At 50.3% G+C, this 23,743-nt stretch overlaps 1 protein-coding gene across 5 annotated transcripts in view; it reads right to left on the bottom strand.

The window, feature by feature from the left end:
- The window catches only part of LOC140428571 (rho GTPase-activating protein 39-like), a 302,434-nt gene that overhangs the window by 71,281 nt on the left and 207,410 nt on the right, over window positions 1-23,743 (bottom strand). Inside the window, exon 1 of one of the 5 annotated variants that reach the window (XM_072515198.1) lies at window positions 3,991-4,139. The exons of the other annotated variants lie outside the window; for them this stretch is intronic. Within the exon in view, the coding sequence (XP_072371299.1) occupies window positions 3,991-4,061 (71 nt within the window). The 5' untranslated portion in view covers window positions 4,062-4,139. Of the gene's footprint in view, window positions 1-3,990; window positions 4,140-23,743 lie in introns of those variants that run through there. 5 annotated transcript variants of the gene reach the window in all.

The following is a 23,743-nucleotide window of genomic DNA, read 5'->3' on the forward strand; positions in this document are numbered from 1 at the left end:
CGGAGGTTTGGGTTCGGGGAGGGGTTCATCAGTTGGGTCAGGCTGCTATATAGAACCCCTGTGGCGAGTGTGGCTACGGACCGGCGGAGGTCAGAGTACTTTCGGCTGTACCGGGGGACGAGTCAGGGGTGTCCCTTATCCCCCTTGTTGTTTGCACGGGCAATTGAGCCGCTGGCCAAGGCACTGAGGGAGTCCAGGAAATGGAGGGGATTGGTTCGGGGGGGGGGGGGGGGAAGAGGAACACCGGGTGTCGTTGTATGCCGATGACCTGTTGTTGTATGTTGCGGATCCAGTGGATCTCCAGATGGCGGAGGTCATGCGGATCCTTAGGGAGTTTGGGGGATTTTCGGGGTATAAACTCAACGTAGGGAAGAGTGAGCTCTTTTTGGTGCATTCAGGGGACCAGGGAAAGGGGATAGACGAGCCACTGCTGAAGAGGGCGGAAAGGAGCTTTCGGTACCTGGGGATCCAAGTAGCTAGGAGTTGGGGGGCCCTGCAAAAGCTCAATTTGACGTGGTTGGTGGAGCAGATGGAGGAGGTGTTTAAAAGATGGGATATGCTGCCACTCTCACTCGCGGGTAGGGCGCAGTCGATCAAAATGACGGTCCTTCCGAGGTTTCTCTTTCTGTTCCAGTGCCTTCCCATTTTGATCCCCAAGGCCTTTTTCAGACGAGTATGCAGGAGCATCATGGGATTTGTGTGGGCGAATAAGACCCCGAGGGTGAAGAGTGTTTCTGGAGCGTAGCAGGGACAGGGGTGGGGTTGGCGCTGACAAATCTATGTGGCTATTATTGGGCAGCCAATGTGGCGATGATCCGTAAGTGGATAATGGAGGGAGAGGAGGCGGCGTGGAAGAGGCTAGAGATGGCGTCGTGTGTGGGCATGAGCCTGAGGGCACTGGCGACGGCACCGCTGCCGCTCTCGCCTACAAGGTACACCACAAGTCCGGTGGTGGCGGCGACGCTGAAGATCCGGGGGCAGTGGAGGCGACACAGGGGCGAGGTGGGAGCCTCGGTTTGGTCCCTGATTCGGGAGAATCATCGGTTCGTCCCGGGAAGGATGGATGGGGGGTTTCGGAACTGGCATCGGGCAGGGATCAGAAGAATGGGGGACCTGTTCATCGATGGGACGTTTGCGAGCCTAGGGGCGCTGGAGGAGAAGTTTGGGCTACCCCCGGGAAACTCTTTCAGGTACATGCAAGTGAGGGAATTTGTGAGGCGGCAGGTGAGGGAATTCCCGCTGCTTCCGGCACGTGGGATTCAGGACAGGGAGATTTTGGGTGTATGGGTTGGAGAAGGCAAGGTTTTGGCGATTTACCAGGAGCTGCAGGAAGAGGAGGAGGCCTCGGTGGAGGAGTTAAAGGGCAAGTGGGAGGAGGAGCTTGGGGAGGAGATAGATGAGGGTCTGTGGGCTGATTCCCCGAGTAGGGTTAATTCTTCCTCCTCTTGCGCCAGGCTCAGCCTAATACAGTTTCAAGTTACTTACAGAGCGCATATGACAGGGGCGAGGTTGAGTAGGGTCTTTGGGGTGGAGGACAGATGTGGGAGGTGCTCGGGGAGCCCGGCAAATCACGTCCATATGTTCTGGTCATGCCTGGCGTTGGATGGGTTTTGGAGGTGTTTTGCGAGGACTATGTCCAAGGCGGTGAACGCCCGGGTCAAGCCAAGCTGGGGATTAGCATTATTTGGGGAATCGGACGAGCCGGGAGTGCAGGAGGCGAAAGAGGCCGGTATTCTGGCCTTTGCGTCCCTGGTAGCCCGGCGGAGGATTTTGTTACTGTGAAAAGTTGCGAAGCCCCCTAGTGTGGAAACTTGGATCAATGACATGGCAGGGTTCATCAAGCTGGAGAGGATAAAGTTTGCCTTGCGAGGGTCTGTGCAAGGGTTCTCCAGGCGGTGGCAACCGTTCCTAGACTATCTCGCGGAGCGTTAGGAGGTCAGCAGCCCAGGGGCCGGGGGGGGGGGGGGGGGGGGGCGGGGGGGTTTCTTTTGGGGTTGCGTTTGGGTTAAGGTGTTTTTTCCCCCCCCCCTATTTGTGTTTTCTACTGTTATATGGGGGGTTACTGTATTTGAGGGAAATCCAAAGTATAATTTCTGCTTGTTGTGTTTTGTTTCGTTTTCTTGTTGGGGGGGATGTTTTGTTGAAAATTTGTTGAAAAATCGGAATAAACATATTTTTTTTAAAAAAAGGTAGTGGCGAGCCACCTTCTTGAACTACTGCAGTTCATCTGGTGTAGTTACATCCACTGTGCTGTTTGAGTAGGTGTTCCAGTACTTTGATCCCATGACAATGAAGGAATGGCGATATAGTTCCAAGTCAGGATGGTGTGTATTGGAGGGGAAACTACAGATGGTGGTGTTCCCATGCCTCTACTGCCCTTGTCCTTTTAAATAGTAGAGATAGGGGGCGTGATTCTCCAATCGCGGGACAGAGTGTCCGCGCCGTCATGAACGCCGTCGCGTTTCACGACGGCGTGCGAGACGGGCGGCGGCAGTAGCGATTCTGGCCCCCCGCAGGGGGCCAGCACGGCGCTGGAGCGGTCCACCGCTCCAGCCTCACTTCCTGGCGTGCACTGGGGGCAGCGGCAACCCGCGCATGCGCAGTGGCGACGCGCCAACCCACGCATGCGCGGTGGCCTTACTGAACGCTCCGGCCCCGTCGCAACATGGCGCGGGGGTTAAGGGGCCGGACGCACAACAAAGTAGGCCGGGGGGGGGGGGGGGGAAAGAGAGGCTGGCCCGCCGATCGGTGGATCCCAATCGCGGGCCAGACCCCATCGAGGCCCCCCCACAGGCCGTCCGCCGACCCTTTGCGCAGAGTTCCCGTCGGCAGCGACCAGGTGTGAACGGCGCTGGCGGGACTCTGCTTTTTCCGCGTGGCTGCTCGGTCTATCCAGGCCGGAGAATCGGCGGCCCTGCCGCGTACAGCGGCCTGCAACCAGCGTCAGCAAATGGTGCCGATTCTCCGCACCGCGATTGCGGTGATTCTCCGGCCCGGCGCGGGAGAATCTCGCCTAGGATGTTTGGACGGTGCTATTTTTTTTTCTTTCTTCTTTTTTTATAAATTTAGAGTACCCAATTCATTTTTTCCCAATTATGGGGCAATTTAGCGAGGCCAATCCACCGACCCTGCACATCTTTGGGTTGTGCGGGTGAAACCCACGCAGACACGGGGAGAATGTGCAAACTCCAGTGACCCAGAGCTGGGATCGAACCTGGGACCTCGGCGCCGTGAGGCTGCAGGGCTAACCCACTGCACCACCGTGCTGCCCCGGACGGTGCTATTGAAGGAGCCTTGGTCAGTTACTGCAGTGTATCTTGTACATGGTACACAGTGCAGCCACTAAGCTTGGTGGTGGATGGAGTAAATTTTTACGGTGGTGGACTAACTACACTTGCTGGATTTAAGAGGGAAATCAGCAAGCAACTTGTTCTACCAAAAGGTAGCAGAAATCTGGTACTCTCAAATGGAGATGGATGGATGGTCAAAGGATATGAAGCAAAGGTGGGAAAGTGCAGTTGAGGTGTCGATCAAATGGAATGTATGCTTACTACTGTTGCTAATATGAATGATCCTGTAATTTGAATTAAATTACGTTGAATTATCAGGAGTCTGTAACTGAAAAGGTTCCCTTGCTGCAGACATGCAGGTTTGGGAAAAGATGAAAAATACATCTGAGCTCTAGAGTACGCTCTGGTTTTCAGGACAGTCTGTTTACTGAAATCGCTATTAGCTGAACTCCAGGTACTTTACGTATTGACACAAGTCTCAGGGTTGGGTGGAGTGGGTTTCACTATTCCTATTAACCTCCCTCATTAGGACTCTAACAATGCATTAATTTTTATATTTAAGAACCATGTTGGACAAGAATTAAGGTTAATTCCATATAATTTGTCAACTGCATTGACAATGCTGCTGAAAGAGAGAGAAAGGGAGGGAAAGAGAGAGGAACAAGGGAGGAAAAGAAAGAAACTAGCACAAAGTACTTACTGGACACAGCAATGAGTGACAGCTGTGTTAACACACGTTGAATCCCAAACATCACAGGTTAATGACTGCATCTCCACGGAAACTGAGCTCCTGGTGCTGCAGGGCTTAGCAACTCCTCCATGCAATTTTTAAATCCACAAACCAAGGTGTTGGGAGGGGCAAGAACCCACATAAGAAGAAAAAAGTTGAACTGCAATTCTCCACAACGGCTTAGTTTATTTTTTAAAGAGGAGTCTGGTCGAGAGATTCTCTCTTGCACTAAGTGACGTACGCGCCCAGCAAGGCAAGGGTTAAGTTCACTTTAATTTCCTTTATGCTGCAGACAACTATAGGACAGCAGCATTCAGAGGCAGTGAGCACCTCCATCGATGCTGCAGGGCGCGGCACCTACCAGCGAAAGCAGCAGCAATCACAGTGGTGATGAAAGAATATGGGCGCGCCCAGCTGTCCCACTTCCATCTGCCTGCTTCTCATCTGGCAGCAATTCAAATTGTTTCCATGGGACTTACCTTGGGCTTTCGATTCTACCCAGATAAAAGAGAGCTGAATTAATATTTTAAACAGCCTTCCAAATCACTGTGCAAGACACATACACAGATTTCTTTTGTTACGTCTACTTATTTTGTTTTATTTTTGTTCTTGGGTACCTATTCGGCGCTACAGACGTTGGTCCTCCCTCGTCCTGGAGGAAATGGTGGGGGCGACTGGCTGATTTCGTGAAACCGCTGCAGATCAACACAGCTTGCTAAAGTTAGGTAGTATTTGCAGCAGAAAAACAGGCCATTTGGCCCAATTGGTCCATGCTGGCGTTTATGTTCATGTTAATTTCATCCCCATCAGCATAACTCTTCATTCCTTTCTCCCTCGTATGTTATCTAGATGGCCTGAAATGTATCTGTGCTATTTGCCCCAACTACTCCAGGTGGTAGCAAGTTCCACATTCTAACTCCTCTCAGGGGAAAGATGCTTTTCCGGAATTTCTTTTCAGATTTATTAGTGTCTGTCTTATATTAATAACATGTAATCTTCCACCAACAAGTGGAAACCAGTTTCTACTGCATTCATCCTGATGTGTTATGTACTCTGGAATAACAGAGGCTACAACTGGATGCAGCTTTAACCAAAAGATACTCCAGACCTTGAAGTTAGTTCAATCTGATTTATTGAACCAGTAGCACAGTTCTCTATGAGTTCGACTCTCTGCTAACCTAAGTGTGGTTACTCTGTCTGACTGAACCAGACTAGCTCTTAGCCACGTGCTGGAGGTGTGATACTGTACATACACCCTGACTCACTCTGTAGATGTTCATCAGTGGAAAGTGGTGGAATGTGAGTGCCTCGTGCCTTTTATAGTGAGATACCACCCCTGAGTGTCCTGCCTGCTTATTGGTCATGTCCTGTTCTCTGTGTTCATTAGCTGCCTGTCTGTATATCATTATCTGCATATCATGACACATCCTTCATAATTTAAATTAATTTTCTATTAGGCGACCCCTCAGTCTTCTCTTTTCTGCAGCAGAGTGTCCTGGTCGTTCCTGATAGTTAGGAATGGCGTTGGGCTGGAGTCACGTATAGGCCAGTCAGAACAGCAGGTGGCCTTCCCAAAGGAGTTAGCAAACCGGGTTAGACAGACCACAATCAGACAGATTCATGATACCAGGTTATTATTTCCAGATTATTAGTAACTGAATTAAAATTCTCAAATTGGCAGTATTGAACTCCAGATTATTAACCAGGCCTTTGGATGACCAAGTCCAATAATTCAACCTTTACACTGTTTGAGGCATAGTTCAAAGAACAATGCTGAGACTGCGATACTGAAAGGGTGGCAAACTCTTCAATCATTTGCTCACACAGCTCTGGGTTGGAAGATTTAAAATAAGACTTCACTTCAGAAAATTAGTACATTTTGATGATTTGGAGTGATCTAAATTTCCTGCACTCACAAAGATATTTCTACTCCCGGCTGGCAATCCGCCTCCTAAATTTGTCACTGCATACGCTTACGAAAAATTTCCCTAGATATTGTTACTATAAATATCTACTGAACTTTGCATTATTTTTTAAAATCCCTTTCCCTGAAGGTGGTAAAGTATTTCCCATCACCAGCCCAAATTCCTTTACTGTTCTAAAATGACAACACATCTTTTTTCGCAATTTAATAAAATGCCTCAGTCACAGAATGGTTAACACTCATGACAATTTCTCACTTGACAAGGTCAGCAAATATTGGTTCTCAAAGTCTTTTAAATTGCCTCCAAGTCTTACGCAAAACCAGCGTCTCAGATGTTTCGCAACATGCTTCCACAGCGCATCAATGCCTTCAGCATGTCCAGAATTGCAAGATATCTATAGTCATATGTATGCATGTGAGAAGCAACAAAGGCTCGCAATCCTCCACGGACAATTCTCAGGTAGCTCTGCAAGACACCCAGCAGAGTGGCACCTGCAAGACGCCTGGGGGACAGATTGCTCGTTTGGCCTTTCGCCAGGGTAACTTTCCGCAGCAAGTGGGAGCAACTTCAATGGGGAGAAGGTACTCAACAACAAATAGGGAACAAAAAGAAGATGCCATCTGGGACTCTGCAGGGAGTCATTTGCTTTGCAAAGGAAGAGAGCACAAAATGCTGCAATCAGGCTCTTGAGACTCTAAAGACAGCAACATGACAAACACACGTTCCTTACAATAAGTTCATCAAATGGGGTACATGTGTTCTCTCCCAAAGGTAGTGGCGGGTGTAGGTTGGAAAATCAAGCACAGTTTAGTTGCAATACAGAGACTTCAAATCCTTCAAAGCACTGAGGTGTTGGTAAACTTCCAGGAGGAGCCAGCTACCTCCTACCAATACCTCTCGTTGTCATGGAAATGCAGTCCTTACATCAGAGGCATGCTGAGATTTGCATCACTTTCCATAATTAACAGGCATTTTGCATCAACAGCTCTTGATCTATGAGTTTCGATATAGTCATCTTAAAGCTGCAGTCCTTCGCAGAGAAATCTCCCTGACAGAATTTTAATAAGGTAGTCGTTGCAATTTCATTTTAAAAGTGTTTTTAAAAACATCATGAAATGATTTGCCTGTTCACTATCGATTGAGATGACGTCTGTCAACAACTAACAATTTATTCTTTTTAACAAACTACGTAGAGTTGAAATGGTCATGGTATATTCCTGGTGAGCTGTGAATGGACATAACAGGGTGCTACGGTTTCAGCTTTTGATTTTAAAATTTTTTAGAGAGCCCAATTATTTGTTTTCACCAATTAAGGGGCAATTTAGCGTGGCCGATCCATCTACCCTGCACATCTTTGGGCTATGGGGGGTGAGACCCATGCACACGCGGTGAGAATGTGCAAACGCCACTCGGACAGTGACTCGGGGCCGGGATCGAACCCGGGTCCTCAGTGCCATGAGGCAGCAGTGCTATCCACTGCGCCACCGTGACGCCCTATTCAGCTTCTGATAAACAATCATTGCTTAAAGAGATTTCTTCCTTTCCCTTATATCATGATTCCTCCTTCTTAAGGCACCAACTCCAGAACTGGAGACACAAAGGCCACCATATTTACAGGCCCTTCAATCTGCACAGCATGATCCCATCATGCAGGTCCACAGGTGGATGTTGCGCAAATCTCACCATTTCTTTTTGGGTGACATTGGTATGACAATCTCGGTTTACGGTGAGATTCAGGATTTGACATATTAAGAGAAGCTGAAAATAAGTGACAGTAATACAGCCTTCAACTCTTAAAGCTCAGAATCATAATAGCAACTCATATTTGCACAGGATTTCTAACATGAAAATGGCCATAAGAACACTTCCCCTAGAATCATAGAATTTACATAGACGTTACAGTGCAGAAGGAGGCCATTCGGCCCATCGAGTCGGCATCAGCCCTTGGAAAGAGCACCCTACTCAAGCCCACGCCTCCACCCTATCCCCGTAACCCAGTAATCCCACTTAACCTTTTTGGACACGAAGGGCAATTTAGCACGGCCGATCCACCGAACCTGCACATCTTTGGACTGTGGGAGGAAACCGGAGCACCCGGAGGAAACCCACTTAGACACGGGGAGAACGTGCAGACTCCGCACAGTGACCCAAGCCTGGAATCAAACCTGGGAGCTGTGAAGCAACTATGCTACCGTACTGCCCTAGGTGTCACCAGAAAGTAGACGGCATGTCGAAGGGGGTGTTAAGAGGGTCAGAGTGGGTTTTAAGGATGGTTGTCTTGGGAGGAGGAAAGGAAAGTGTAGAAATTCTGAGGTTTAGGGAGGGAGAAGCAGAGCTCAAGGCCGAACTGGATGAAGGTTCACTCATCAGCGCTGGGTGAAGTGAGAAGACAAAACTCTCAAATCGATCTCTTCCCCCCCCACCACTACCCCATCTCTTGCCCCCCCCACTACCCCATCTCTTGCCACCCCCACTACCCCATCTCTTGCCCCCCCCACTACCCCATCTCTTGCCCCCCCACTACTCCATCTCTTGCCCCCCCCCACTACCCAATCTCTTGCCCCCCCACTACTCCATCTCTTGCCCCCCCACTACCCCATCTCTTGCCCCCCCCACTACCCCATCTCTTGCCCCCCCACTACTCCATCTCTTGCCCCCCCCACTACCCCATCTCTTGCCCCCCCCCACTACCCCATCTCTTGCCCCCCCCACTACACCATCTCTTCCCCCCCCCCCACTACCCCATCTCTTCCCCCCCCCCCCTCCACTACCCCACCACCCCATCTCTTCCCCGCCACTACAAAAATAAAAATAAATAAACCTCTAGAATCAGAGAGTTTTTAACAGTAGAGATGGGGTAGCGGGAGGGAAGGATTTGTAGGGTACCAGTAGGGACAAAGCTATGATCAGATTTAAACTTGAAATTGAGGATTTGGGGGGGGGGGGTGGCGGGAGGAAGAGAGAGAGAATCGACTCCGATCAGTATCCAGCAATGTATGCTCGGCAAGGACAGGGTCTCGCTGAAGTGTTTTGCCCCCATGGTGAAATGGCTTCCGAACAACACAGAAAGGTGTCTAGTTCTTTAGGATGTAAGAAGACGGTAATTCACAAGTGGAAAAGAAATTGTAGGATTTTTTAAGGGAAAAGCACACGCACCATGCACACAGGTGTACGTGCACGCTGACCCGCACACACCATTTTAAATGTAATCACACAAGTCTTTTTAATATAAGTACTGATTCCTGATCCAATATTTGCTAAATTCATCTGCCACTGGTACACTTTGGTCACTCGAGCAGATGGCTACTTAAGCTAGGTCAAGCATCCCTGCATTTTCCATACTCTACACTGGGTTCTTATCACAAATTTGGCTCAAGTTCTAAGCGAAAAGCTTACAGACATCATTTAAATATACTGATTTAGTGAGTGGGAGCCAGAGCAGATAGACTTAAGATAATTTGCAAAAAGAGGCCGCTGTCTTGGCCTTTGCCTCCCCGGTAGCCCGGAGGCGGATCTTATTGGAATGGGGGGACTCGGTGCTACCAAAACCAGGGATGTCTGTGCGTGTGTGGGTGAGTGACCTGGCAGAGTTCCTTAGGCTGGAGAAGATAAAGGGCAGCAGGGTAGCATAGTGGCTAGCACCGTTGCTTCACAGCTCCAGGGTCCCAGGTTCGATTCCCGGCAGGGTCACTGCCTGTGCCGAGTTTGCACGTTCTCCCCGTGTCTGCGTGGGTTTCCTCCGGGTGCTCCGGTTTCCTCCCACAGTCCAAAGATGTGCGGGTTAGGTGGATTGACCATGATAAATTGCCCTTTGTGTCCAAAAAATGTTAATGTGGGTTATGGGGATAGGGTAGATATGTGGGCTTCAGTAGGGTGCTCTTTCCAAGGGCTGGTGCAGACTCGATGGGCCGAATGGCCTCGTTCTGCACTGTAAATTCTATGATTCACAGTAACTTCAGTGCAGTTGTCTTGTGACAGTAAAGATTATTATTATAATAATAATAAAGTTCGCCTTGAGGGTCTGTGGAGGGGATTGCCTGGAGATGGCAGCCGTTCATCAACTTCTTAGAGTACAGTTACGATGTCAGCAGTTGGGGGGGAGGGGGGGGGGGGGAGGGGAGCAGGAGGCAGGGTGTTAGCTATTTAGTTAGTTTGATTATTTGCAGCCCTGTTGGCTTGCTTTGTTTTGTGGTTGTGTTTGATGTGTAAATATATAAATGCCTCAATAAAATATTGTTAAAAAAAAAGATAATTTGCAAAAGATCCAGAGGTAATATGAGAGTAAAAGATAAATGCGCAGTAAGTTATGATAACCTGGAAGGCAGGGCTTGATGTGGGGGACAAGGATGGGGGGGGGGAAGAAAGGGAGCTAGGGTTTCAGCTGTCCTACTCCGCAAGCTTCAGCTCAACATTTATTGTGGCTGGCCTCCGAGTCAAATATTGCAATATCCCTCCGTGCATATTTCTTCATGTCTCATTTGCGTCCACTCCAACTTTGCATTATAAAATCACAAAACAATCTTCTGTTACATCTGAAAACAACCCATAATCATTAGAAAAGTAACCTGGATTATCAACATTTGCTTCCTACCATACACATGCTTCCCAAGATTGCAGGACTTTTACAGGAACATGTTTTTTAAAAATTCTTATGTCTGTGTTTTGCATAAAAAACCCCAGGGATTATATTTTCACAAAACATTAACACTGTTCAACACTGTGAAGCCATTGGAAATTTCTTTTTATATCGTCATCAGTGTAAGGTCATTGGAATTTGTTTTTCCATTGTGCTCACCAGTGGGAGATCATTGGAATTTGGGGTTTCACTGCACTCATCAATATGAGGGCAGTGGAATGTTTTGTTTTGTATAAATAATTACAATGAATGTCCAGAAACAGGAAAATCCAATTGGTCAACACAAGCGTCCTCCCACTCCTCTTCACCAATCACATCCTTCTATCGGAATCAAAGAATGGTTGCAGCACAGGAGGCCATTCGGCCCATCTCCGGCTCTCTGAAGGTGCAATTCATCGAGAGACATCCGTCCTCCTTCTCCACATAACCCTGCGCATTCTTCCTTTTCAAATAAAAGTCCGATTTGCCCTTCATTACCTCTACACCACACTCAGGCAGAGCATTCCAGATCCCAAACATTCGCTGTGTGAAAACGTCTCAAGTCGCTGTTGCTTCTCTTGCCAATTACCTTACATATGTGCCCTCTGGATTTCAATCCTTTCAGTTTCTCCCCATCTACATTGTCCAGTCCCCTTGCGATTTTGAATATCTCTATCAAATCTTCTCTCGACTGTCTCTTTTCAAGAGGAAAATGGTTCCAATCTCTCCACATAACCCCTCACCCCACCATTCTCATGAATCTTTTCTGCACCCTCTTCAATGCCTTCATATTCTTCCTAAAATTTGATGACCTGAACTGAATGCAATACAAACCAGTGTTTTATCCAACTTTCACATAACTCCTTGCTTTTGTACGCTACGGCCCAATTAATAGGGGCGGCACTGCTGCCTCGCAGCTCCAGGGACCCGGGTTCAATTCCGACCTCGGGTGACTGTGCGGAGTCTGCACATTCTCCCCGTGTCTGTGTGGGTTTCCTCCCACAGTCCAAAGATGAGGTGGACTGGCCATGCTAAATTACCTTTTGTGTCCAAAAAGGTGAGGTGGGGTTACTGGGGTGGAGGTGTGGGCTTAAGTAGGGTGCTCTTTCCAAGGGCCGATGCGGACCCGATGGGCCGAATGGCCTCTTTCTGCACTGTAAATTCTATGAATTATAATAAAGCATACAGCATCCTAGATTTTATTAATGGGGCACAGAATACAATAGCAAGGAAGTTATGCTTGAAAAAGCACTGGTTCGGCCTCAACTGTAGAAACCATTAATACAGCCTAGGAGGCTGTATGCTTTATTAACTGCTCTCTAAATCTGCCACCTTCAATGATTTGTGTATATACACCCTGCTCCCTCACACTTCTCTGCATAAATTCCATATTGAAAAAAATAGTACCCAATTATTATTATCCAATTAAGGGGCAATTTAGCGTGGCCAATCCACCTACCCTGCACATCTTTGGGTTGTGGGGGTGAAACAGATACGAGGAAAATGTGAAAAATCCATACAGACAGTGACCCAGGGCCGGGATCGGACCCTGGTCCTCAGCGGCATAGGCAGCAGTTCTAACCACTGTGCCGCCGTGCTGTTCCAAGCAATATAGTTAACTGTCCTCTGACTTCCGGTTGCGGCTATGCGGAGCTAAGCCGCATGATTCGGCAGCTCCCGCTATCACGGACTTTCGGGCTCTTTAGAGGAGCCCCAACGGAAATTTTTTTGAAGACGGCCCGTGGGGAAGGGAATAGCGAGGGCCCCCTTCAACTTTTATGGACCGGACCAGAAGTGAAACGGCCAAAAAAGCGGCATTGGAGCAGCGGGAGAAGCGAGGGAAAAGCAAAATGGCGGTGGCCGAGGACAAAGCGGAGTGCGGGCCGGAGCTGCAGGAGTTCATCAAGCGCTGCTTCGAGGAGCTGCGGCAGGAGATGCTGGTGCCTATGTTGTCGGCGATTGAAGGACTAGGGATGACCCAGAAGGCCCACGAGGTAAAGATTCAGGAGGTGCAGAAAAGAGTCAGTGAGAATGAGGACGAGATCTTGGGCCTGGCGGAGAGAGTGGAGGAGCACGAGACGCTGCACAAGAGGTGGGCGGGAAGATTCGAAGACCTGGAGAACAGGTCGAGGAGAAAGAACCTGCGGATCCTGGGTCTCCCTGAAGGAGTGGAGGGGGCCGATGCCGGGGCATACGCAAGCACGATGCTCGATGGCGATGATGGGCGCGGAGGCCCCTTCAAGGCCGCTGGAGCTGGATGGGGCACACCGGGTGCGGGCGAGGAGACCCAAGGCAAACGAGCCGCCAAGGGCGATGGTGGTGAGGTTTCACCGTTTCACGGACAGAGAGAGGGCCTTGAAATGGGCCAAGAAGGAGCGGAGCAGCAGGTGGGACAACGCGGAGATCCGAATATACCCGGACTGGAACACGGAAGTTGCAACGAGGAGAGCGGGTTTCAACTGGGCCAAGGCGGAAAGGAGTGAGATTCGGAATGCTGCAGCCAGCGCGATTGTGAGTCACACACAAGGATCAGCACCATTATTTCGAAACGCCTGAAGAGGCGTGGACCTTTATTCAAACCGAAAAGTTGGACTCAAACTGAGGGTTTGTGAGGGTGGGGGGGGATGTTTGATGGTTGTTGTATATAGGGGGTCAATCACGCGCAGGAAATGTTACATGGGCTGGGGGAGAGAGACAAGGCCGCGACAGGAGCTGCGCCAGAGGGGGCGGGGTAGGCTTTGGAAAGCGCGGGGTTTTTCCCGCGCAAGGGAAGAAAGGCGGGAGGGGGAATGGAGGAACGCACACTGATTGGGAGATTCCCACACGGGGAGGTCAATGGGACGGCGGGGGAAGCCGGTGTCAGCTGACTTACAGGAGTGATATGGGGGGAGCAAAAAAGCTAGGCATGGGTCTAGCGGGGGGAGGGGAGGGGGGGAAGGGGGGGAAGGGGGGGGGGAAAAGGGTTGCTGCTGCACTGGCTGAAGGGGAATGGGACACAGAAGAGGTGGTCGGGGGCGGGGGTCTCCCGGCTGGGGGACTGGAGGGCGAGGGCGGCGCGGACACGGGACTGGCCTAGAAAAGGGGATGTGCCGGGGGGGGGGGGGGGGGGGGGCTCCAATCCGGCTGATAACATGGAATCTGAGGGGCAAGAATGGGCCGGTGAAGAGGGCCCGAGTGTTCGCGCACTTAAAGGGACTGAAGGCAGACGTGGTCATGCTCCAAGAGACACATTTGAAGGTGGCGGACCAGGTCAGGTTAAGAAAGGGATGGGTAGGACAGGTATTCCATTCGGAGCTGGACGCGAAGAATAGAGGGGTGGCAATATTGGTGGGGAAGCGGGTGTCCTTTGAGGTCAAGAATATCGTAGTGGACAACGGAGGGCGATATGTGATGGTGAGCGGTAAGTTGCAGGGGATGTGGGTGGTATTGGTAAATGTATACGCCCCGAATTGGGATGATGCCGGATTCATGAAGCGCATGTTGGGGCGCATTCCGGACCTGGAGGTAGGAGGCCTGATAATGGGTGGGGATTTCAATAATGTGTTGGACCCAGCACTGGACCGCTCCAGATCGAGGACTGGAAAGAGGCCGGCGGCGGCCAAGGTGCTTAGGGGGCTTATGGATCAGATGGGGGGAGTGGACCCGTGGAGGTTTGCCAGGCCGCAGGCCAGGGAATTTTCTTTTTTCTCCCACGTGCACAAAGCCTACTCCCGGATAGATTTTTTTGTTCTGGGCAGGGCGCTGATCCCGAAAGTGGAGGGAACGGAGTATTCGGCCATAGCCGTTTCAGATCACGCCCCGCACTGGGTGGAACTGGAGCTGGGAGAGGAGAGGGACCAACGCCCGCTGTGGCGGCTGGATGTGGGACTGCTGGCAGATGAGGTGGTGTGTGGGAAGGTGAGGGGGTGCATCGAAAGGTACTTGGAGGCCAACGACAACGGGGAGGTGCGGGTGGGGGTGGTATGGGAGGCGCTGAAGGCGGTGATCAGGGGAGAGCTAATCTCCATCAGGGCTCATAGGGAGAAGATAGAGGGCATGGAAAGGGAGAGGTTAGTGGGGGAGATTTTAAGAGTGGACAGGAGATACGCAGAGGCCCCTGAGGAGGGATTACTTGGGGAAAGACGACGTCTCCAGACGAAGTTTGATCTGTTGACCACAGGGAAGGCAGAGGCACAGTGGAGGAAGGCGCAGAGGGCGACCTACAAGTATGGGGAGAAGGCGAGTTGGATGCTGGCACACCAGCTCCGTAAGAGGATGGCAGCGAGGGAAATAGGGGGAGTCAAGGATGGAAGGGGAGCCACGGTGCGGAGTGCGACGAAAATAAATGAGGCATTCAAGGCCTTCTATGAGGAGCTGTACAGATCCCAGCCCCCAGCGGGGGAAGAGGGGATGAGACGATTCCGAGACCAGTTGAGATTCCCGAGGGTGGAGGAGCAAGAGGTGGCTGGTTTGGGGGCATCAATTGGGTTGGAGGAGCTGAGCAAGGGTTTGGGGAGCATGCAGGCAGGGAAGGCCCCGGGACCGGACGGGTTCCCGGTGGAGTTCTACAGGAAGTACGTAGACCTGTTGGCCCCGATACTAGTGAGGACCTTTAATGAGGCAAGGGAGAAAGGGACCCTGCCCCCGACAATGTCGGAGGCGACGATTTCTTTGATCCTAAAGCGGGACAAGGACCCACTGCAATGTGGATCGTACAGGCCGATCTCGCTCCTCAACGTGGATGCTAAGTTGCTGGCAAAAGTGCTGGCTACAAGGATCGAGGACTGTGTCCCGGGGGTGATCCACGAGGACCAGACGGGATTTGTAAAGGGCAGGCAACTAAACACCAATGTGCGGCAGCTCTTAAACGTGATAATGATGCCATCGGAGGAGGGAGAGGTGGAGATAGTGGCAGCTATGGACACGGAGAAGGCCTTTGACCGAGTAGAGTGAGAGTACCTCTGGGAAGTGCAGCGTAGGTTTGGGTTCGGGGGAGGGTTTATTAGTTGGGTTAAACTCCTTTACAGAGCCCCGGTGGCGAGTGTGGTGACGAATCGGCACAGGTCGGAGTATTTTCGGCTGTACCGTGGGACGAGGCAGGGGTGCCCCCTGTCCCCCGTTGTTTGCATTGGCGATCGAACCCTTGGCCATGTCATTGAGGGAGTCTAGGAAATGGAGGGGGGTGGTCCGAGGGGGAGAAGAGCATCGGGTGTCGCTTTATGCGGATGACCTGTTGCTGTATGTGGCGGATCCAGTGGAGGGGATGGTGGATGTCATGCAGACTCTAAGGGAGTTTGGGGATTTTTCGGGCTATAAGCTCAATGTAGGGAAGAGTGAGCTTTTTGAAGTACAGGCAGGGGACCAAGAAAGGGGGATAGGCGATCTACCGCTGAGGAGGGCGGAGGGGAGCTTTCGGTACCTGGGGATCCAGATAGCCAGGAGTTGGGGGGCCCTACATAAACTGAATCTGACGAGGTTGGTGGAGCAGATGGAGGAGGACTTCAAAAGATGGGACATGTTACCGCTCTCGCTAGCGGGTAGAGTGCAGTCGGTCAAAATGGTGGCCCTTCCGAGGTTTCTTTTTGTGTTTCAGTGCCTTCCCATCGTGATCACCAAGGCCTTTTTTAAGAGAGTAGGCAGGAGTATTATGGGGTTTGTGTGGGCGAATAGGACCCCGAGGGTAAGGAGAGGGTTTCTGGAACGCAGTAGGGACCGAGGAGGGTTGGCGCTGCCGAACCTAGGGAGCTACTACTGGGCAGCAAATGTGGCGATGATCCGCAAGTGGGTGATGGAGGGAGAGGGGGCGGCATGGAAGAGGGCGGAGATGGCGTCCTGTAAAGGAACGAGCCTGGGGGCGCTGGTGATGGCACCGCTGCCGCTCTCGCCGTCAAAGTATACCACGAGCCCGGTGGTGGCGGCAACGTTAAGTATCTGGGGCCAGTGGAGACGGCACAGGGGTGCAATGGGAGCCTCGGTGTGGTCCCCGATCAGGGGTAACCACCGGTTTGTTCCGGGGAGGATGGACGGGGGGTTCCAGAGCTGGCATCGGGCGGGGATCAGAAGAATGGGGGACCTGTTCATTGATGGGACGTTTGCGAGCCTAGGGGCACTAGAGGAGAAGTTTGAGATACCCACGGGAAATGCTTTTAGATACATGCAGGTGAGGGCGTTTGTGAGGCAGCAGGTGAGGGAGTTCCCGTTGCTACCGGCACAGGAAATTCAAGACAGGGTGATCTCGGGTGTATGGGTCGGGGAGGACAAGGTGTCGGCAATATACCAGGAGATGAAAGAAGAGGGGGAAGCACTGGTAGAGGAGCTGAAGGGTAAATGGGAGGAGGAGCTGGGGGAGGAGATTGAGGAGGGGTTATGGGCTGATGCCCTAGGTAGGGTTAATTCCTCCTCCTCGTGTGCCAGGCTCAGCCTGATACAATTTAAGGTGGTTCACAGAGTGCACTTGACGGGGGCGAGGTTGAGTAGGTTCTTTGGGGTAGAGGACAGATGTGGAAGGTGCTCAGCGAGTCCGGCGAACCATGTCCATATGTTTTGGTCATGCCCGGCAGTGGAGGGGTTCTGGAGAGGAGTGGCGGGAGCAATATCTCAGGTGGTGAAAGTCCGGGTCAAGCCAAGCTGGGGGCTAGCAATATTTGGAGTAGTGGACGAACCGGGAGTGCAAGAGGCGAAAGAGGCCGGCATTCTGGCCTTTGCGTCCCTAGTAGCCCGGCTAAGGATCTTGCTAATGTGGAAGGAGGCGAAGCCCCCCAGCGTGGAGGCCTGGATAAACAACATGGCTGGGTTCATTAAGCTGGAGAGGATAAAGTTTGCCTTGAGAGGGTCTGCGCAGTGGTTCTACAGGCGGTGGCAACCGTTCCTAGACTATCTCGCGGAGCGTGAGAGGAAGGTCGGTCAGCAGCAGCAGCAACCCGGGGGGGGGGGGGGACGTCCCGTGAAGGGGGGGGGTTTGTCTAGGGGGTGTTTGAGCAAGAGAACACATGAAAGATTTGGGAAACTGGCACGTACGGGAGGGAGCCAGTGTACAAAGCTATGTAACATATCGTTTTACCATGTATACATCTTGCTATGTGCGATTTCTTTCTATTTTGTTAGGGGGGGGGGGGGTTATTATTTGTAAGGGTGAAAAATTGTGTTAAAAAACTTTAATAAATATATATTTTTTAAAAAAAGTTAAATGTCCTCTCAAATGGCATAACAAGACACCGAACTAAAGGGCAATTAGGGATGGGCAATAAATTTATGAATGAAACCCAAATGTCATGTAAGGAAAGCGTTCAAGTATCCATCCGTTAATGCCATTCTGAGAACATCATCCCTTAAATCAAAACGGTTTTATTGAAAAAAGCAAATCTTTCAACACAAGTAAAGAACTCGTTTGCATACATAACGGTCTCCGAGTGATCATGAAACTGTTGCCCCTTATCTAACCCCATTTCAAATACGAAGTACATTCATAGCAAGGCTTAGGAGCACATTGGAATAAGCTCTAGCTCATTGGTGGCCAACCCGTGGTCTGAGGGCTGCACACGGCCCATCCGGTTTCTGACTGCGGCCTGGGAAACATTCAGTTGAGAGAGCGAGTTCGGCGCCGTGGGGGGGCGGTTTTGAATATTTAACTTTTTTTCCTCATCTACTCTTAAATACGGGTACGATTTATTGGTAACTGCAAGGTTTTCTTTGTAATAAAGCTTTTTTAAAAAAAATTTTTTTTTAAAGAGGACCCAATTATTTATTTTTCCAATTTAGGGGCAATTTAGCGTGGCCAATCCACCTAACCTGCAAGTCTTTGGGTTGTGGGGGTGAGACCCGCGCAGACACGGGGTGAATGTGCAAACTCCACACGGACAGTAACCCTGGGCCGGGATTCGAACCCGGGTCCTTAGCGCCGCAGTCCCAGTGCGGAATAAAGCTTTTCTAACAAAAGTAGTGAAACTATCAGGAGCAGTAGGGCGGATTAATTAAAATTAAGGTAAATAAATAAAAATAAATACCTAAAGCACATACCTGTGTAATTAGGAAATGTATAACTTTTAGTTGCAGCTGGTAATCACTGTGATCTGCACAGCAAATTGAAATGTGCCTACGACAAGTGTCAATGCTGCTTTTGTTTTTCCAATCAGGTGATGACAGTTAATATACGATGGATTTAGCACTTTCTATAACTTATAGAATATTTGGTGTGTATTAAATGTATTTGATCTTATTCATAGGGTTATGGTAAGTGCACATGCCCGGTTTCGTCCTTGTGGCCCAGTTGTGGTGAAGAAGGAGAGCCACTCCTAGGGCAGCACGGTAGCATTGTGGATAGCACAATTGCTTCACAGCTCCAGGGTCCCAGGTTCAATCCCGGACCTGGGTCACTGTCTGTGCGGAGTCTGCACATCCTCCCCGTGTGCGCGTGGGTTTCCTCCGGGTGCTCCGGTTTCCTCCCACAGTCCAAAGATGTGCAGGTTAGGGGGATTGACCATGCTAAATTGCCCTTAGTGTCCAAACATATCCTTAGTGTTGGGTGGGGTTATTGGGTTATGGGGATATGGCGGAGGTGTGGGCTTGGGTAGGGTGCTCTTTCCAAGAGCCGGTGCAGACACGATGGGCCAAATGGCCTTCTACAGCACTGTAAAATCTCTGCAATCACTCATGCGGCCCACTCACCAGCTGAGGTTGCCCATTACTGTTCTGGGCAATGTTTCCAGCGTCCAGCTGGAAATTCCATTTGCCCCTGTCCTCATCGCACATGCCAAATCTAGCCGATAAAAACAGATGGTACATTGGGGACTCCAGACCATTGCAAAAGGTTAACATAATTAATTCATCAAGGTTACTAGTTTAAAAAACATTTTAGCCAGATTAACAACAGTCGATAAACCAGCCCACAAACTGCAAGGGAAGGTGGTTTATTGAAGAAATCAATCCAAAATATTACCTAACTAATTCATATACAATAACCACTAAGTTGCTAACTATGGCAGAAACACTTTCCAGAATTAGATACTTTTCACACAATAGCAACACCATCTGTTCCTTTAGCAAACCAAGGGATGGATGGTACTAGCCCAGGGGATATCAGGAGAGTCATAAGCCAAGGGCGGCAAGGTGGCTCAGTGGTTAGCACTGCTGCCTCAGGGCGCTGAGGACCAGAGTTCGGTCCCGACCCCGGGTCACTGTCCGTGTGGAGTTTGCACATTTTCCCTGTGTTTGCGTGGGTCTTACCCCCACAACACAAAGATGTGCAGGGTAGGTGGATTGGCCACGCTAAATTGCCACTTAATTCGGGGAGAAAAAATTGGATACTCAAAATTTTTTTTTTTAAAAAGAGAGCCAGAAGCCAGGACACAGGAAGCTCCTGACTTGTGGTGGATTCCAAGATCAAGTCTGCAGACCTTGAAGGTTCAACCAAGACATGGAGTTTTATTTAGAAGTTGTTAAAACCGCAGCCTGCGATGTTAGACTGGGCGTTTACCCACGCAAACAGCCAATGAGGTCTCACAATCGATCTCTTAAAGTGCCCCTGTTCAGCTACAAGGTGGCTTGTGAGGAAACGCTAAAAATATATGGCCGGGATTCTCCCGCAATTGGCGGGACGGCCCAACGCCAAGATTGGCGCTAACCACTCCGGCGTCGGGCCGTCCGGAAGTTGCGGAATCCTCCGCACTTCCAGGGGGCTAGGGCAGCAGGATTGGCGCCGCGCCAACCGGCGCCGGAGGGCCACCGTAGGCTGGCGTGAGTTGCCGCATGCGCAGAACCGCCGCGCGCCAGCCTGTTTCCTGCGCATGCGCAGGGGGTTTCTTCTCCGCGCCGGCCATGGCGGAGCTTTACAGAGGCCGGTGCGGAGGGAAAGAGTGCACCCACGGCACAGGCCTGCCCGCAGATCGGCAGGCCCGGATCACGGGCCAAGCAACCCTGCCCCCCCCCCGCCCGTGGATGGACCATGTCCAATCCACGCCGGCGGGACTGCCCGAAAATGGGCGGCCGCTCGGCCCATCAGGGCCTGGAGATTTGCCAGGGCGGGGGGGGGGGGGGGGGGAAGGAAGAAGAAGAGAGCTGCCAACACCCCCCGACCGGCGCAATCCCAGCCCATGCCTGAAAACCAGCGCCGGAGAATTCGGCAGCCGGCGTCAGAGCGGGATTCACGCTGCCCCCCCCCCGCCAATTCTCCGACCCGGCGGAGGGTCGGAGAATCCCGCCCTATGAATACAAAACATTTCCTCCTCTTTAAATCAAACGCCCCTAACGCAATAAATATATAAATTAGCAACGTGAACAATCAGTCAACAACAGTCAATACATCTGACGTTCCGGAGGTCGACGTTCTCAGTGTGGTTGTCGGTGAACCGCAGGTGCCTGTTTTTTTATATTTGCTGCAACCTCTGGTATCTTTAGCTTGGTGTGAGCATCATCAGTAGTTATCTGAACCAGAATCGACGCAGTGATCATAGAACATTGGAATCTGACTTGCCGTTTGATTTGCAATGGAGGTGCTGTTTCTCCCAATTGGTTTGATTAGTGTCAGGTCCTCTGGAAGGTCCAGGTCGTCTCTTGACACAACTAGACATAGACTCTGTCAGGTTCTGCCTCTGGCGGATTGGTTCTGGTCACCAAAAGTTGATCCGCATGCCTTCTCCATATTACATTATCTCAGATTTGAATGGTGTAGGAGACCAGTCCTGTCTATTCTTAGATGTTGACAGGAGTCCACTTTTCACTGGTGGTATAATTTCTTGCCAGACCTTCGTGATCCCGGCGGGAAGCATGACGTTTCGCTTGGTTCTGACCTGATCCTATTGCATTTTTCGCAACAATTTAATTTTGTCTTGAGTGGTTGTAGCAAATCGAATGCTGTGCGCAGTTGGCAGTTAGCCATCAGCAACGCCAGAGAAACTTGGGTTGAGTGAGCACCAAGGCTATCGGCTTCTCTTCACCCGTGGGAGACCACCGCCCCAACCCCATAAGGAAATGTGTCACATGCCAATTGCTGCGGTAAATTTTGATCTAAATATGTCAGGACTTCTAACTTAGTAGTGTCTCTTTAGCTTGCACAAATGCGCTCTCATAGTGATCCACCCAGGGTTAGATGATACTGCTCTACAGACAGTACAGGATTAACTGCGACTTGAAAAACGCCACAAATGCGTACAGATCCAATTTTATCACTGGGATGATTGGCATAGCCCAATCACTCACGATAACGGGTTCGAAGACTCCTGTTCTTACCAGCCATTCTAATTCTGCCTCAGAGATTTGATTGAGTATAGCACTGACCTAATCTTTAAGCATCTTGACTGACTTGTTTCCGTGATCTTCAGCTTTACTGATATATCCTTCATGCATCCCGGCTCAACATTGTTTCTTCAAGATTTTGGATAGGCCTAATTCAGAATTAGCCACAAGATATACCTCGGCCCAATTTAATCTGATCTTTTCGAGCGAAGTTCTTCCCATTAGTGCCAGATAATTTCCTTTGACCCAATATCGGTTTGTTGCACCAGCAATAGTTCGACTTCGGTATGTGAATCGCGTTCCTTGGTTCCTTTGATTAGGTGCAAGGACAAATCTGCTGTCTGTCCATTTAATTGCTCTGTTACATCAATTTGACTCCATTCATTTAAAAAAATTTATTTTTAAAAATAAATTTCGAGTACCCAATTATCTTTTTTTCCCCAATAAGGGGCAATTTAGTGTGGCCATTCCACCTGACCTGCATATCTTTGGGTTGTGGGAATGAAACCCATGCAGACACGGGGAGAGTGTGCAAACTCGACATGGCCAGTGACCCAGGGCCGAGATTCGAATCCGGGTCCTCAGCGCCATAGTCCCAGTGCTAACCACTGTGCCCCCCACCCCACACTTCTCCATTTATAAGATGTTAACGCTACAGCCTGCGATGTTAGACTACCCGTTTGCCTGCTCAAACGGCCGATGGCGTCATCTCCAGAAATGTCATGCAATCATTCTCTTAAAGTGCCCCCTGTTCAGCTACAAGGCTGGTTGTGGGGAAACACTAAAAACACGATGAATACGCCACACTGACAAGAGAGGAGGATGGCGTGACAGTAAGCAACTGTGAAGAGAGGAGGCTGGAGCATTTTCTTGAGGCTATAAACCCAGGTTTTAACTTGCATTACATAAAAATAGTTTAGATCTGTCAACAGTAAAGAAAACAACACGAGGCTTGAGCAGGTGTGCACCTCTCCATATTATATGATCTCCTCTCATGTCAGAATGCAATGATAATTTCAACACTTCATGTTTATACTGGGACACTGGAAGAGGGACAGCCAAATGGACATCTAGTACCACTAGGGCACTGTTTTATTGCTGGCATTGTAACTGCGTACTACCAGTCCCTGCTGAAGGGTCAAAACAACATAACGCCATATTTTCCACAATTCTGTATCTCCTCAGCCCCAGAAAATAATGTTGGGTTCTGGATAGCCAGACAGTGGTTGTACTGAACACCTGCTGCTGACAGTACATTCGCAGCATCTAGCCACTCAAAGAGGCAGGGGGTGCAACCATTTTGTCAACCTTTTAAGGTAGAACAGGATTGATTACGACTGTTTCACCTTTGCTCAAATGGGCGTCTGTCTCAAATTGAATCGCAGAACTAAAAATGAACAGCACTTCTATGTTCATGTTTGACGGCTGCTGCCTTTTAAAAGGTAGAATGATATCCCAATGGTGTCTACAAGGCACCTATCATTATGATTTACACTGGAAACGTGATGATGGGAGGCAGCCTCGGGACAGCCACTTATGACAAAGTTCCCTGATCACAAGATAAGTAGCTCTGAAAGAGGACTTTGGTCCATCTAAATTAATCCATCCATGAGGAAACTGGAGCTGCCTCCTTCTATTCAACATCAATATCAGGTATGGAGTTTTGTGTGTTTTGGAAATCCAGATACAAGGGGCTAGATTCTCTGCTCCTTGACGCCAAAATCGCATTCAGCGCCAGGGCAGAGAATCCGTTTTGGCGCCAAAATTGGGGGCGGGGCCGGTTTTTAAATTCTACACCCCCTGAAAAGCGGCATACTCTAGGAGTAAGCCGCAACGATTATCCATCGCCTCAGGCGATTGCCCGAGGCCCGCCCCGCGCTGCTCCGTCCCCGACCGGCTCAATTCGGACGGCGTGGGACTCTCATGGTCCAAGCGTTTGGGAAGCTCGTGAGGCGGCTGCGGACTCAGTCCGGGG

Source organism: Scyliorhinus torazame, chromosome 8 (assembly GCF_047496885.1).
Source record: "Scyliorhinus torazame isolate Kashiwa2021f chromosome 8, sScyTor2.1, whole genome shotgun sequence".
In the NCBI taxonomy this organism is placed as follows: Eukaryota; Metazoa; Chordata; class Chondrichthyes; order Carcharhiniformes; family Scyliorhinidae; genus Scyliorhinus; species Scyliorhinus torazame.